Raw genomic sequence first — 17,084 nt, 5'->3', positions numbered from 1 at the left:
AAATGTCAGAATTAGCGTTTCCGCAAAATTATCCTATTTTACTTCCGAGTCGTCATTTTTTAACCGATCTCATCATTAGAGAAACGCACGAAAAACATTATCACACAGGAGTACAAACAACTCTATATCTCATAAGACGTAAATTCTGGATCCTTGACGGCCGCAATCAGGTGCGTAAAATTGTAAGGTCATACGTGCGATGTTTTCATTTTAATGCCGAGACAGTTCAATACAAAATGAGCAATCTTCCGAAAATGCGAGTATGCAATGCGACCCCGTTCTATCATACGGGAATTGACTTTTGCGGGCCATTCCATGTTAAAGAAAAGAAACATCGAAACCGAAATAAAGTCAAGACATACGTGTGCGTGTTCGTATGCATGGCCGTAAAGGCTGTGCATTTAGAAGTTGTAAGCGATTTGACAACAGACGGGTTTCTCGCAGCGTTACGGCGCTTTATAGCGAGACGAGGCATACCCGCGCATGTCTATTCGAACAATGGAACTAATTTTAGAGGAGCTGACAATCATTTAAGAGAGCTATACGTTCTCTTTAATTCCGATGTACACAAATCTCAGGTGAATCGATTTTCGGTCGAGAAACATATCACATGGCATTTTATGCCCGCCATGGCACCACACTTCGGTGGGAAACGACAGTAAAATTGTTTAAACACCATTTTAAACGCGTGGTCAAAGACCTTCTATTCACCTTTGAAGAGTTGAACACTTTTACGATCGAAGTCGAAGGAATTTTGAATTCCAGACCCCTTTCATTTCTATCATCAGATCCAAATGATGTTCTAGTCCTAACCCCTGCACATTGTTTGATCGGTAAATCATTGATATCATTGCCCGAACTTGATTTAACGTCTGTCCCAGCCAACCGCTTGTCCACTTGGCAACACATCACGAAGGTTGCTACAGGACTTTTGGACCCGGTGGAACTTGGAATACCTCAACGAACTCCAAATTCGACACAAATAGACAAAGAACGGAGAAAATGTTAACATCGGAGCGATCGTTCTCCTTAAGGAGAAAAATCTTCCATGCTATCAATGGGCATTGGGGAAGATCATCGACATTTATCCTGGCGAAGACGGAGTGACCCGAGCAGTCACCGTCAAAACAGCGATGGGAGAAATGAAGCGACCAGTGAAGTGCATCTGTCCGCTTCCGATCGAATAACATATAGCAAATAATTAATCGATAAGTGTATGCGATGAATTAGGATAACCTAATTTATAATTGATCCGTACTCTATATGTATGCGATGAATTAGGATAACCTAATTTATAATTGATCCGTACCCTCTCAACGGGGGGAGTATTGTGCGACGAGAAATAATAATATTAGTGGGCCCACTACCGATTTCGACGTTCGACGCGCTCGTCGAATGCAAACATGCATCATTTTAAATATGCCGCTAAACGAGCACTATAATCCACCGACGAAACCCGCACGCGCAAGATCGAGAGCCAATCGGGGACGCCCGCGACGGCATTTCCACCCGAGGTGAAGAGACTCGATATCACTCTGCCGCTTCGATCCGAGATCGACAGATCAGAGAGAAAGTTTTTTGTCGGTGAAATATCGATACGACTAAATTCAGTTTTTTATAAGTCTCTTTATATATCAAGAGGCCGAGTCCTCTCTTGTAACGAGGCCGAGTCCTCTCTTGTAACGAGGCCGAGTCCTCTCTTGTATCAAGACCGAGTCCTATCTTATATATTGAAAGGCCGAGTCCTTACACAAAGTATTAAATAAATAATCCATTAACCGAAAATAGTATGTGAAAATTTACAACCCTCACGTACAAAACTCCAGTGACTTTTAATATTACTGCAAATAGATATTAACTTCTGAATAACTTTTTGTTGGATTATTAACTCTTTAATATTTTTGAAACAACTTTCTAATTGTTTTATATATTCAATAAACTCTTCATTTGGCATTAACAAACTACCATAAATATTTTCTTCAGTAGAGTTATATGCTCAAAAGAAACAATAATACGAAGTACTGTCTAAATCAATATATTGTTTTGCATACATCAAGCAAACATCACAAGAATGTTTATCAAGGCATTTACGTATAAGGTAACCACAAATGTATCGAAAAGCATTTTCTTCAGTCATATCCATACTACGATAATCATGATTATTTAATCATGAGTATTTTGTTTATTGTCTTGCGTTTTGTTTTGTACAATAGGATAATTGTTATGTTTTTTTAATGCAGTTAATATGTTATCATAGTCTTCAGCACAATTCCCAGTTGCTACAGCAGAATAATTTATTGAAAAAATCTTTCTAAATGTAAAATAAATTTGTATTGGTGTTGGATTGTAAGCGTTACCGTTTAAAGATCTTATTCTTCGAAATAAATTTTCTACTGGATCTTGATTGAATCTCCGCATAAGTAAGAATTTGATATCTGAAGAATCTTTTTTCAAATATGACCATAAGTGAAGCAGACCGTTAATATTGTGAATCCACTTGTTAAAAGCTTTTATTTTATTAGTAATATCTTGATTTGCGTTATTATAAATTTTTATATTAGATAAATATGTTCTTACTGGCAACAGAAAATCTTCCGATTTTGTACCAGTAAAAGCTTTTTTATAATACTTTTTACTATTTACGCTAGATGAATTAAATGCATCAAATAAATTGTTCATGGTTTCAATAAATTCAGCTGTAGTAAGTGCATCGGGTTATAAAAGATCTAGTGTTACAAGTGTTTTTAAAGCTGAAGCAACAGATGCTCTTAAAACTTGTACGGCATACTTAACTTTTATACGCTCAAAGTTATTAGGTTGAATTTGAGAATCAGTGAGTTTTGGTGCTAATCGATTTTGTTTTTTATTATCTATTGCATATAATTGTTTTATGTAAATCCAAGATATTTTTTTGTCGTTTACATATATATCATATTTATAAACATTATTTCAATTAGCTTTCTGTACGTGTGGAGGATAAAAAAAATAAACAATTTGTTTATTATTAATGATAAAATATGGAGTATCTTTAGTAACGTTAAACAACTTTGCCATTTTTGTGAAGTTACTACCCATGTCTGTAACTAGCGCAACAACTTTTAAATCAATTTCTTGCAATTTAAAAATTGTCTCAGTAATAATATTTTTAATTTGATCAGCTGGAAATGTAGAGTGTAAGAAATAATAGCCTAGAGATTGCTTCCATGATCTACGTATGTCTCTAATCATTAATATCGCAACATTGCATGCAGGAGAGAAAGACTTTTTGCCATTTCCGAAGTCTTCAAACCCTATTGCTTCATCTTTACTAATATTGTAAAATAAATTTGCTTTTAACGATGCTTTATCAACACATAAAATGCAATATTTACCTAAGGAATTTTTAAATGTACTTATTTTATTCCGCAACGCATCAAATAAAAAGTCATGCATACCCGGTGAAATTTTAAAATTAGTTATCATGCGGTTTAAGATTTGTTTTGTTGGTAAGTAAAATGTTTCTCTTAATAAATCATAGCATTTTGCATTACTAAAGTATATGCTCAAACAAAATTCTTTAAATTGTGTGGTATACTTCCTGCCTTTTTTTGCTTGCTGATGTAGGCGAACTGATTTTTAACAAATTCTGCAATGGGTCCTTGTAGAAAATTATCAGTTAACTTAAAATAATGTTTAATGGACTCCTGATAAATCTGAATCTCCTTATTCATATCTGCATTTTTTTTCTTTTGCAACCTATAAATTTTACTTTGCAATATTGCAATTTTTCTCTTTAATTTTCTCTCATATGGATTTCTTGACAAAATTAAATTTGTTTGTGTCTTTTTACTCTCTGCAAGAACAAATAAATCTACTTGTAAATATGATATAAAAATATGCAGGTTTATAAATGAAATTTTTTCTTTTTAATAAAATTTACCTTTTCCTCTTTGTACTTCTGTATTTAATACATAATTTGAAGTATTAGGTTGTAAATGATCTAAATGATCAAATAGAAGAATATTTGAATCTTTAAAATCAATTAAAACAAACGTTAAATATTACTTTTTATACTATAAATGATGATTAGAATAAATATACATATGAAAATATCAAGATGTATTTGTATATGTATCTATATACATGTATATAGATAAAATATGTGGATAGAGAGAAAAGGATAGGGAAAAGAGAAAATTAGCATACAATAAAAAAGATCTTCAGTAACTTACCTACTTCTAATAGACAATTAGATTGAGAAATTATATTGCATGGAGTAGTTTCCTTCTCTCGTGTATTATCTGTTATAGGAATAACATTTGCTTGAAGCATGTTTTGTAGATTGTCTAATGGTTCCTGACAATTAAACCGAGGCATTACATTATTGTATAAAGTAGTTTCAGCCTTTCCTTGTATGTTATGTTCTCTTATATTAGGAATAACATTTGACTGAAGCCTGTTTCGTAGGTCATTTAAAAACATTTCTTGTGAAAAATGTAGAGCACAGACGCGATAGTTTTTATATAGTTTCTCAGATGTTTTTTCTATTAAATCATAACGTTCACAAGCTTCTACCCAAAGCTTACTTCTATAAAAAATTTATATTTATTTATATCAAAGAAGTTTCATATTATCTCATGCAAAGAATATACTGAAGAACATATCAAAATAATTACAACTAATTATTTAAAAGTTCTCGAGATCTCTAAATATTAATATCATGTGTACATATTTTGTGATTTATTTTAATGTAACCTTATAATCTTAACTTTTTACCTTTCAAGATCCTTAGGGAATCGAAAAAAACTTATATTTTTTACTCGTGCATTAATATTTTTGCAAATGGAAAATGCACACGAATAACCACCCTTCATTTTAAGTGTATAATTTAACTGATTTTGCACTCGATTTTTCTATAAACCGCCACAGTCCGCCATATTCTTAATTGTACAGCCAACGCATGTGCAAAAGAAAATTTACTCGCGGATTTTCTGGCACTGTTCTTACTGTATGTAGTTATACTGTGACTGAACAGTGAATATCAGAACTATGTTATTGTGCTCGTTACTTGCCGGCCGGTGCAGCTTTTATGATAAAAATAGGAGAGTTTGCATAATTGGTAATAATATGTCTACGAAACGTTTAGTAAGTACTAATACATAAGAAAGATGTGTTGCCTAACTTTATCACCTAACCTTTAACCTAGATGAGGAAGTATATAACGATTTGTTTATTTATTTTTGAAATATATTACTGACACGTACTTCACTGCAAAAATGATCATTTGTATACTCTTATTACGCCTTACAAACAATTATTTGTAATGGCGTCCTTGCAGACAATTACTTTGTGCCGACATTAAATACAAAATTGTTTATAATACGAACAACTTTTGTAAGCTACGCAGAATTAAGGTTTATAATATATAAGAAACGAAAATTATATAGTATATTCAATTATATTTATATTACAAACCATACATATAGTTCTTTGTATATTACAAACAACTCTTATTTGTATATATTACGGCACAAAATTTTCAATAAATGTCGTTATTAACAAAATTGTTGTTTGTAAGATATTTAAATAGTATATATCACTGGTGAGAGGAATGTTTAAATCGATTCGAGTAATTTTAACGGAGTTTTGACATTATTTTAACATTTTTCCAAAATTGAAACAATGATTTTAGAAAGATTAAAATAGCGATTGTATCAATGACATACAAAAGTACAGACAAAATAATGTCAAAACTCTGGTAAATGACTCGAATCGATTTAGACATCTCTCTCACCAGTTTTATATATACTATCTAAATACTTTATTAACATACGAAAGTACGGTCAAAATAATGTCGAAACTCTGTCTAAATGACGATCGACTAGATGTAATTTCAACGTCGAAAACATCTCTAATTGGGAGGTCAGAAAACACTCGAAATGATGTAAATTTCAATGTATGTTCGATATCATCATTTCAAGGTCAATTCGTGATCGAATTGATGTATCATTTCTCGCTGGGAGGCGTCCACTCCGCTAAAAAGAATCGCGAGACACGAACCGAGCCGCCAGTCGAGATATCGAGAGCCCTATCGCGATTCCCAAAGAGGCGAGCAATTGCGATTATTGAATTTAAGTATTAACCATTCTGACTATTATATTTTGAGCGCCATAAATCACGGTGACAACGTGGGATTAAGAAGAGGACCACTTGAATGGAAACAATGGATCAGGAATGTCGAAAACACCGAGCACCGACGACAACAAAGATCGGCAATCCTCGAGGAGCCTCGCGGACGCCCGGAAAATCGGCGCGGCAGGGCCGACCGACGGCAAAGGGCGAAAAAGGCGCCCCCAGAACCGGGAGAAAAATTGTGACAATATACGGGGGAGAGCGACGTCCTACCCTGAGAGAACAGACAAGGACACGGACAACCGGCCACCCCGTCGACAAAGAATTTCGCGAAATAACAGCGAGAGCGATAGCGGCATAAGGGAGCCGAGACACGGGAGCGCGGCCGCTTGATACGCCCGTGCACGGAGCCGAAATTTGAGCCCGCGGGGTGAATACCCCACTTCCCGCACTGATAAGACCGGTAGGGCGGCAAAGGAGTATATAGCAAGAGAATTCGAGGAAGACTGGAGTCGAGATTAGACTGAGTTACGATTGCGAGTTATTGCAGACGCTCGGAGCGGCGATCTTTGTGAACCTCCAGGGAGCTGATTCACCGGTGAGGCCGTCTCGCTTATTCGATTATCATTGTCGCGTGCGCGAAGCTACCACCGATACGATTTGTGAAGTCGACCCCTCTGACTCGCGAAAACTGGGCGCGTTTTCGCGAGAAATCTGTGATTTCGTTTAGTTTTTTGGTGTTTCGGAGTTGGAGTGCGATCGCAGTCAAAGGGCGAGAGAGAGAATCGTAAGGCGTTAGCATACCCGGTGTTTTCGTTCGCTTCTTCGCGAGCCGACCTATCGCGCTGAAAATCTTGTTCGTCATCTTTCGTTCTGCGTAAATTGTCGCCGGGCGGAATCGCCGGATTCCACCCGAGAGTGCTGTCGAGAGTCCGCTAACCCTAGCGATATCAAAGTGTTCGTGTCTAAGGGTGTAAGAGTGTGTGAAAGCTACCCCTCTTGGAGAAGGTCCAGCGGGGCCCGAGAAAGGACCATCTTTTTCTCTCGACAGCGTAGGGTGAGTACCTTTGAATTATCGTGGGCGGACCGCGCGATTCGTATGTGCGAAAAGGGCCTCGATTCTCGACCACCAGTCTCGCTGTGCGTTTTGTCAAGCGACTTGTCTGAGCCAGGGCGATCGGCTGTCGGAGGCGCGAGGTGTCGACGGCACCCTGTCGCGTGCCCACCTCGAAAATCTGGTCACGCTATCTCGAAAACGTGCGATTGTGCTCTCTTAAAATCGCTAGCTTGCAACCGATGCGATCGTATTATTTTCTCGTCACAGCTATCGTCTTTCTATCTTTAGTATTGCTATCTCATATTATCGCACTGTCTTACGTTTCCGCGTTCACGATTGTCAACGTTTTACTGGCGTTGCCGTGACGGCGCGTATCGTCGTCGCGTGCCCCTCGTGTGTAAATGTCACGTTATCACAAGAAGATTGTTACCGCCGATAGCCTTTTGTATCGTTCCGTGCTGATTGTTAATTTTTATTGTTTCTCCATTTGGACCGCGACTTTCTGAGTCGTACAATCTTTGACTATATAAATGTGGACTGCTAACGCAAACTTCAGGTTGGATGTCAACAGTAAAGTGCTTACAGCGCTATAAAATATCAACGATAAAACGGCGAACTAAAATGTGACGTCATGTTTGTTGCTATCTTCAAGCTCTGTCCTCTGTCAATTATTAAATAAATGTGACGAAGTACCATCCTCATTTATAAAAAGAAAGAGTTTCAGCTTTTTGCGATATCCGAGAGTGGATACATTAATAATTTTAATAGCTGCGGAAAAAATATTCAATTTTTTTAAATTAAAAATGAATTAAAAATTAAGAACGTTATGCAAAAAATGATTATACTTACTTAAGATACATTAATATGTCCAAAATATTTATTATTTTTGATTATCATGTAAAAGATATGGATCTTATGGAAAATCATAAATATTTCATAATTAAATTAATATTAAGCATTTTTTTTAAAGTTAAATTAAGTTATTTTGGCAAAGAAAGTACATTAAATCAGTACAAAACATTCGTGAGGCACACGCTAACGAAAACTGTTATTTTTTCTGGTCAATAGGATAAGTATATAAAAATTTTATAAAATGTAAAAAATAAAAGAAAAAAATATAATAAATATCATATCTAATAATTTTTTCATATTATATCTAATAAAATTTAAAGTATTATTACTATTTTTACAATTAATATTACTTTATGATTTGAATCTCCCGGGATTTTGGTATTTGACCTGTCAATGAATGTTGGCTGAAAGACTTCTCACTTGCTCTAATGGGAAAAGTGGGAGTATTAGCAGTCCATACTTATATAGTCAAAGCGTACAATATAATAAATTTGTTACATTGTTTTACACAATATTTCGTGTTCTTTCTACGAAAGGGGTTCCCCCCTTTTTTCTCCACCTAAAGTTCACTCATCTTCCTTCGGAAATCGTATCTCTCATAAACGTCCCTCCCCTCTACCGTTAGGCGAGCTAGTCAGCCGTGACGGACGGAGAATTTTTGTGGAGATTAGCGATTCTCGCGAATTTTCGTGACTTGACGCATGAAAGATCGCGCCTGGCGCCCAGGGTTATATCTCGCGTTTCTCCTGCCCGCCACGTCGCGCCCGGAACCCTGTCATTCTCGTTCCCTACCCGGCGCGTTCCCCAGCCTTTCGATTCCTTTTTTATGACGGCGATTCACCAGCGAAAATCACTCTCCCGTTCACCTTCCTAGTTCTATCCGTCGGGAAAAATCGTCGTAATATACAGGGTGGACCATTTTAATCCATTCGACGAATCAATTGGTGTAAAGAAAACACATAATTATGTTAAAGTAAAAATGTGTAACTGTTAGTTGCAAATTCAGATTTTTACTTTAACATAATTATGTGTTTTAATTATGCCAATTGATTCGTCTCGTTATTCTGTGCATAAAAGTATTAGAGTAAGATAATCAGAAAATGAATATTTTATGAGATATCTTGTATTTTATGTCAAAATACTGCAACTTTGAAGCCTTATAACTCAAAAAATACTTAATGAAAAATACTTTGTCATAAGTGTTTTGGAAAGCTCTCGAGATGAGTTACAAGAATATGTAAAAATATATAGGGTGTTCCATTTAAAAAACTTGAAGTGACCTTCACGTGACCTTCAAATGACTTTTCAAGGTCAAACCAATGGTACCATCTTATGGCCCCTTCGAAACCATACAACTTTTGTCTGACACATTTTTCTCTCCCAGGCTTGGTTTTCGAGATATTCGACTGGATGGATTAAAATGGTCCACCCTGTATATACATGGCCTCCACGACCACCTGATCTAACTTCACTTGATTTTTATTTATGGGGGTATATTAAAAATGTGGTTTATGAGCATGCGCCTACAAGTAGAGAAGATATGATAGAGAGAATAAGAGTAGTTTGCGCAAATATACCGCGAGCTGTCTTACTCAAAACGGTCAGGCACTTCGAAAATAGGTTGGAATTATGTATTCAAGCCAATGGAGATAATTTTGAACAGTTCCATTGATAAAGATCTTACCTTGAATGGTTGGATCATACTCGGATCTTATCTTTACTGGTTGGATCATACTCGGATCTTATCTTTACTGGTTGGATCATGCCTAGATCTTGCCTTGACTGGTTGGATCATACTCGGATCTTATCTTTACTGGTTGGATCATGTCCAGATCTTGCCTTGACTGGTTGGATCATACTCGGATCTTATCTTTACTGATTGGATCATGCCTAGATCTTGCCTTGACTGGCTGGATCATACTCGGATCTTACCTTCACTGGCTACATCATGCCTAGATCTTACCTTCACTGGTTGGATCATGTCCAGATCTTGCCTTGACTAGTTGAATCATGTAAGATAAGACTATCGGAAAGTGAATATTTTACGAGATATTCTAAATTTTTTCAAACTGACTTTGGAGCTTTATAACTCAAAGCGACTTTGGAGCTTTATAACTCGAAAAGTATTCAATGAAGAAACATTTGATTATAGTGTTTTGGAAAGCTCTCGAGGTCAGCTACAAGAATATGTAATAAAAAATAGGGAATGCCATTTAAAAAAATTGAGGTGACCTTCATGTGACCTTCAAATAATTCTTCAAGATCAAACCAATGGTACCATCTTATGGCCCCCTCGAAACCAAACAACTTTTGTCTGAAACATTTTTCTCTCCCGGGCTTGGTTTTCGAGATATTCGACTGGATGGATTAAAATGGTCCACCCTGTATATATATGGGTCATTCCATGCGAAATCGATCACCCTCTATGCCCAGAACAGTTTTCAACTTAGAAACGTCTATTTGGTCTCAAATTGTCAGGCATATGAGAACTCGTTACATGATTTCTTTCTATTCCCCCTACTCCCCGTATGCCACACCCTATTCGATAGTACATGAAAAAAGCTACAATTTGAGACCAAATAGACCTTTCTAAGTTGAAAACTGTTCTGGGCATAGAGGGTGATCGATTTCGCATGGAATGACCCATATATAAATAGATATTCCAATAAAATAACCAATAAAAAGATATCTTGTAAAATAATTAATTTAAATATGGCGAGTATACAACTTCCGATATTTTGGCTATATGTGGCGGATTGTCTTAACTCTTACCAGGGCCGGTATTTATAGTCCGTTCTTATATATAAGATTATCTTAGGACATATTTTTAGTCGACTTAAGACTAAACTGACGACTGACTAAACGACTACGTTCAGCCAATCAAATGGTCGAATAGAATTTTTAAGACCTTATTTAAAGGTCGACAGGACTGACGAGAAAATTCCAGCGTCACTGTCACCAACATTGAGAAATGAATTCTTATTCAATGTATTGGCATATGTCTGTATACGTACAAACATCATTGCATTTCAAGAGAGACGAAGACGACATTATTGTCTTTCATTGTCTCTCCTTAGCAAGCGGTGCTGCCAACTCAATTTCTTACAATTAGCTGCACTTGCACTTTAGGTACAGATACAATATTCTATTCGGTAATATTTTGCCTCTAAGAAGGCAGTTATATTTCTTTATAAAACTTTTTTTGCTACATTCCTTGTAAAGTTTATTACCCCGCTAAAGAGCCGGATTTTGCATTTTGGCTTTTAAAAAATTTATAATAATTACAATCAGTGCACCTGGTCTATATACTTCATTCACGATCAGTATACCTTATTCATTTTATTTTAAGCCTTTTTTCCAAAAAATCGCTCTTTAGCGGGCTGCTAGAAATCCTCCTGAATAAGAATATCATTGTTAAATATGATTCTTTCTTAATTTATAGCCGAAATGTCGTCGAAAAGAATTTGTAGTTCCGTAGTCTCCGTATGAGGTCTCCACCGTGGGTCCTCTCGACCCTTAAGACGAGCTTGAATATAAGAACGGACTATGAATACCGGCCAAGAGGAACTCTAGTAGTAAGTACCCCAGCTACATGGTGGCGCTAGGTACAAAAGTTCAGTCTGTCTCTATCAGGAAAGCGGCTCTGACCTTCATGAAAAGAAGACGTAATTAAAAATCAGCCCATCTGAGTTTTTTGTATTTGTATAATACCCAGTTTCGAAGTTATTTTTTATATTATCCAGTTAATTTGTGTTGATTTGTGTATAGTCACAAAAAATATCCGCTCTCGCGTCTAGTACAAGACAATTCTCCGATGGTTATCATAAATAACCTTAAGGCCTCGGAGAGGGTCGGGGGAGATATCTCTCTCCCGCCCTCGGACTCAGACATAGATTTTGAAGCAAATGAAAAGGAATATAGTAATAAAATGATGGAGCCAGATTTCTCGGAAATTTTGAAGATCATTGGAAATAAACAAGCCATTAAAAGAGCAAGACCCGTTTCGCAGGAAGATTCATCTAATTCGACGTACATAGACAAAGATATGGAAGAAACTTGTAATAAGGTCCCTTTTAAGAAATCAAAGAAAAAGAATAACATAGAAGGTAAGTCTATTCTAACTACTACAAACAACACATTAAGATCTCAAGTGAGAGGTTATATTGATAGTGATACAAATATGGCATCTCCTGAATCATCTCCCTTATCATTATATGATAGATTCGACAAAGGACCTTTTGTGATTTTTGCTAGGAAACCAGGCGACAGAAAATCAGCAAAATCAATTTCAGCTTTAGAAGCAGCTAGACTTTTACACAAATTCAATGTTAAATTTACATCTTTGGAGAAATATACCTGGAATACGTGGAAGGTTATTTTCAGCTCTTTCCACGAAGCTAATTCTTCTTTACATAACAAATTTACTAAGGACGCAGGCTTATCCTTATATATTCCAAGATTTAAGTTATTTAGAAAAGGTGTGATCACAAGACATCCCATTGGACGTCACTCTTGAAGAACTTAAAATTTCATTAATCAATGAAAATAAGAATTTTAGAATCAACAATGTCTTCAGGTTTAAAAGAAAAGATAAATTGAATAGTAAATGGATCGATTCTCAAACAGTATGTATTGAATTTAGAGGACAGGAGCTTTCCCCCTTCGCCAAAATTTGGAGAGTCAATTTAAAAATCAACCCTTACATTCCTCTGATCAGAAGATGTTTCCGATGTGGTAAATTGGGCCACATCAGCAAAGGCTGTGGTAAAACAAAGGGGATCTACCTGAACTGTGGAATAACTCATTTTTTTCCAAGGAAAATTCGTGTCAACTTCTTGCTAAATGTGTTAATTGCAACGAAGAATATCATTCTTTGAGTAACAAATGCCAAACCTTTAAATCGTATCTAGAGATAAACAGAATTATGGCAATAGACAATCTGTCGTATGCAGAGGTTAGAAGATCTATTCTGAATTCACATAAGCAAGCAGTGTATGCTATGCCGTTAAGAGACTTGAGAAATTTTCCTCCTTTAATACGTACGCAAGAAAGAAATATTACTGCTGATCTTTTAGGAAAAGTAAACCAAGATACATTGGATCTCCCTTCGTTCTTTCAAATAGCTGGGACCAAATCATCGGAGAAAGTAATCCAACTAATGGAAATGATCTCCTCAGTTCCAGACCAGGATACTCTTATACAAAGACTTCTTAATACTATTAAACTACACGTTAAGAATATTAAAATATCTAAAGTTAATAATTCTAATTCTATCTCTTCTCAGTGACATTAGTATAATGGTTCTTGCTCTTAGAATTGTCCAATGGAATGCCAGAAGTATTAAACATAAACTCAATGAGTTATCTTATCATACTAATAATTTGGATGTTAGTATTATTTCAGAAACTTGGCTTACTGCTCACGATACTTTATTTGTGAGAGGATTCGACGTGGTTCGAGGGGATCGCACTGAACGCAGAGGAGGAGGCGTCTTGTTATTAATTCACTCGAACATTAAATACTCCATAATTGACAATATTTTCAACTGCAATGGAGGTATAGAGGTATGCGGAATACGAATTTTCACAGATTGCGGCTCTCTCTCGATTATCTCTTTATATAGATCCCCTGATTTCCTTTATATTAATTCATCTACTTGGAGGAAATTTTTTAATCAATTTAAGGAAACAGTGCTTATTGGAGGTGATTTCAACTTACCTAATGAAATATATCCTCTCTTGGATGGTATTTTTGACTTAGATATTATCTTGCTTAATAATGATAACTCTACATTCTTTGATTTAGAACGAATTATGAATCGGTACTCGATTTGACCTTTATTAATTCTAATTTAGGTTTCAAATCCCACTGGTCAGTGGGTACGGATTCTTGGGGTGGGAATCATTTTCCTATATTTATCAACATTCATTTTAAGTACTCAGAAAAAATTACTCATAGAAAACCACCTAAATTATATTCATTAAAAACAATTTGGACAGAATTTCAAAATTATCTAGACAATACAATAAAGTCTGTAGGTAAGAATGAATTGTTGCAAACTGAAAATATTCGCACTCTATACTCCGTGTTTACTTCTTATATTTATGACAGTCTTAGGGCTACTTCTTCTAATAACCGTATCGTGGAAAACAGTCAGATAAGAATCAGTTCTCTTCAGAACCATTCCCAACCTCTTTCTTTTAGCTCCGATGAATCCCTTCTTCTCTCACTTAATCACAATGCTCCGTCCTTTGTACCGAGAAGAAACAAAAAACACAAGAAACACAAATCTTCTCCTCCTTGTCCATAGTGGGATGAGGAATGTAATATTCTCATCGAATCAAGGAAAGAAGCTTTACTAAAATTCAAAAGAGATAAGACTAGAGAAAATTTTATTCTTTATAAGAAAGAAGTTGTAAAAATTAAAGGTCTCAGAAATATCAAAAAAGAAAAATTCAAAGCTTTCTGTGAAAATCTAAGGAAGGACTCCATCCAACATATATATGGAAGAAAATCAAGGCCTTTAAAAATAGATTTAATTATAAGGAAACGGCTAACAAATTTAATCCGTTTATTGTAGAGACTATTAAAAACTAAATTGCATCTCTTTTTCCTCCAAGGACACGAACAGAATCAGTCCCCCTTCTCAAAGATAACTTTGATCCATTTTTTGACTTGCCCTTTTCACCTTTAGAACTAGAAACGGCACTTAATAATCTCAATCTTAAATCAAACCCAGGCCTAGATGGCATAGATTATAAAATTATTTCTAAATTGACACTTCTGACCAAAGATATTTTTCTAGAAATATTTAATAGAATTTTCTCTTCCTATAATATTCCAGTGGAAGAATTTCTTAGTATTTTTTACACCTAACCAGATGACACACTTAAATTTCGTCCTATCTCTTTAACTTCGTGTCTTTGCAAAACTTTTGAGAGATTACTTATCAATAGACTCAATTGGTATTTTAAAGTTTTCGACCTTCTGCCTGAATCTCAGTTTTGCTTTAGAAGAAGTAGATCCTGTATAGATAATCTAACTCTTTTACAATCTAACATATTGTTACGTCCCTGCTTGGTGTTTCCGCGCCGCGTTGCACGGCCGCTCGTTATGGCAAAAGAAGATCTCTCCGGGATATCGGGAGATTCGGTTGTCAAATGGCAGATATTTTGAGAGAGATCTCTGACAGCTGTCAAGCTGAATGGTCGCGTCTTACATCGACATTTGTGATACTGTTATTTGTGTTTACTATTAAAATTGTTCTTATTAATTCAAAAGTGTATTTTTATTTACGAGTGCGGTCCGCGAGTGTCAGTTGCGTCGCGTTCGATATGTAGGGTGTCCCAGAACAACCTTCCGTCCGTAAAATGACGTATTTCTGACACAATTTTAAGACAATTTTTCCTTTACTAAAATTTGATTTGAAACGTAGTTTTTGAGTTATAAGCAAAAATAGTTAGCAAATCACACGTCAAGTACAGAAAGCAGGCAGGAGCGGCGCAGCGCACCGCGAGCGCGGGCGCAGCTGACCGTTCGACGAGTGATTATCGCCGAATGAGTCGCTAACTATTTTATCTTATAACATAAAATTATGCTTTAAATAAAATTTTGGTAAAGAAGAAAATGTCTTATAATTACGTCAGGAATAAGTGTTCCTTAAAATAACGTTATTTTAATGACCAAAAGTTGTTCCGGATCGTCGACCGTCGGACGTTGCAATCAGCTGATTGCTACACGCGATGTGTGTATATCTGAGTGTGTGCGTAAAAGAGACAAAGTGACTAAGAGAAAGAGAGAGAGAAATAACCGTCTCCGCGATGGCGACGCTTCTTCGATTGTCATCGACGACTTCAGATCGGTCGATATATTGATTTTCTGGTTCAGCTAAGAGACACATCGCGTGTAGCAATCAGCTGATCGCAGCGTCCGACGTTTGAATGAGTGTAACATCATACAATACGCTGATGATATTGCTTTATTTGCTAATAGTAACCAGAATCTCAATCAGAGGTTGGTTACATTAGAGGAATCCTTAAATAAGATTATCTTATCTCTCAATAACCTTAGATTAGAGCTCTCTATTGAGAAAACCAGACTTTGTATTTTTCATAAAAAAGGAAAGCCCCCTAATAATGCTTTAAATTAATGAAGTTTCCGTTCCTCAATCTTCTCAGGTTTGTTTTCTTTGCATTACATTTACTTCAAACCTTAATTGGTGTTTACATATTAACAATATATGGAAGAACTGCCAATGCCCTTTAAATATTATTAGTTGTCTTCGCCATACCTGGTGGGGAGCCGACCCAAGACTTAAAAATATTTATGTTGCCTTAATCAGATCTCGCTTTGATTATGGTAGTTTTATACACGGTCTATCAAAAAGTCAAACTCTTAGATTGGACCGTTTACAATATAAAGCATTAAGACTGGCGTTGGGGCTAAGAGCTTTATCTCCTACGAATTTAATTTTAACGGAAGCTAAAGAACCACCTTTATTTTTAAGGTTGTCTTTCCTCAGTAAATGTTTTATAACTAGACTATTTACTCAAACTGGTCATCCCCTAATCAATATTTTAGAACAAATGCAATTATTATATGATAATCTTACTCATTTAGATAATGTAGGTAAATCAATAGTATTTAGTGCTTTTGTCAAGGTTCATAGAAAAGCTTACTTATTAGAAACAAATAAACATCCTTTGTGCTACTCCAAGAATTTTGAATCTATAATATATCGTCCACATATCAATCTAATCGATGGTCTCAAATTTGATAAGGACAAAAACTGTAATCCACTATTCTGTGATCTCTTTGAGGATGAACTAAGCAACACAACATGTATATATACAGATGGCTCTAAGATAACAGGAGTCGAGATGGGGGCTTCTCTGTTGTTACAATGGATGGTTCTATTTCAATAATGTCTAAAACGTGTGGGTTTGCTTCTATTTTCACATTGGAACCAATGGCCATACTCGAAGCGATAGGTAGGACTCAACGCGAAATAAATCTCGGTTCCGTTACAATATTTTCCGACTCTAAGTCAGTCTTAACAGCTTTG

At 35.8% G+C, this 17,084-nt stretch overlaps 1 protein-coding gene across 1 annotated transcript; it reads left to right on the top strand.

Moving 5' to 3' along the window:
* The first annotated feature begins 2 nt into the window (after positions 1-2).
* Positions 3-1,187, top strand: LOC140663598 (uncharacterized). The gene is made up of 2 exons (XM_072887856.1): positions 3-578; positions 987-1,187. The coding sequence occupies exons 1-2, from the start codon at positions 3-5 to the stop codon at positions 1,185-1,187; spliced, it is 777 nt and encodes a 258-aa protein (XP_072743957.1).
* The last annotated feature ends 15,897 nt before the right edge of the window (positions 1,188-17,084 follow it).

This window comes from Anoplolepis gracilipes, chromosome 3, assembly GCF_047496725.1.
Source record: "Anoplolepis gracilipes chromosome 3, ASM4749672v1, whole genome shotgun sequence".
NCBI classification, from domain to species: Eukaryota; Metazoa; Arthropoda; class Insecta; order Hymenoptera; family Formicidae; genus Anoplolepis; species Anoplolepis gracilipes.
The sequence above is the reverse complement of the archived record's forward strand: the minus strand, read 5'-3'. Positions and strand labels throughout refer to the sequence as shown.

What these genes read in the sequence shown, in the direction of transcription:
- LOC140663598 (XM_072887856.1), top strand. Translation starts at nt 3, where the DNA reads ATGTCAGAATTAGCGTTTCCGCAAAATTATCCTATTTTACTTCCGAGT. An exon ending in CCGATGTACACAAATCTCAG is followed by an intron (nt 579 to 986) that starts GTGAATCGATTT and finishes CGACACAAATAG; the next exon opens with ACAAAGAACGGAGAAAATGT.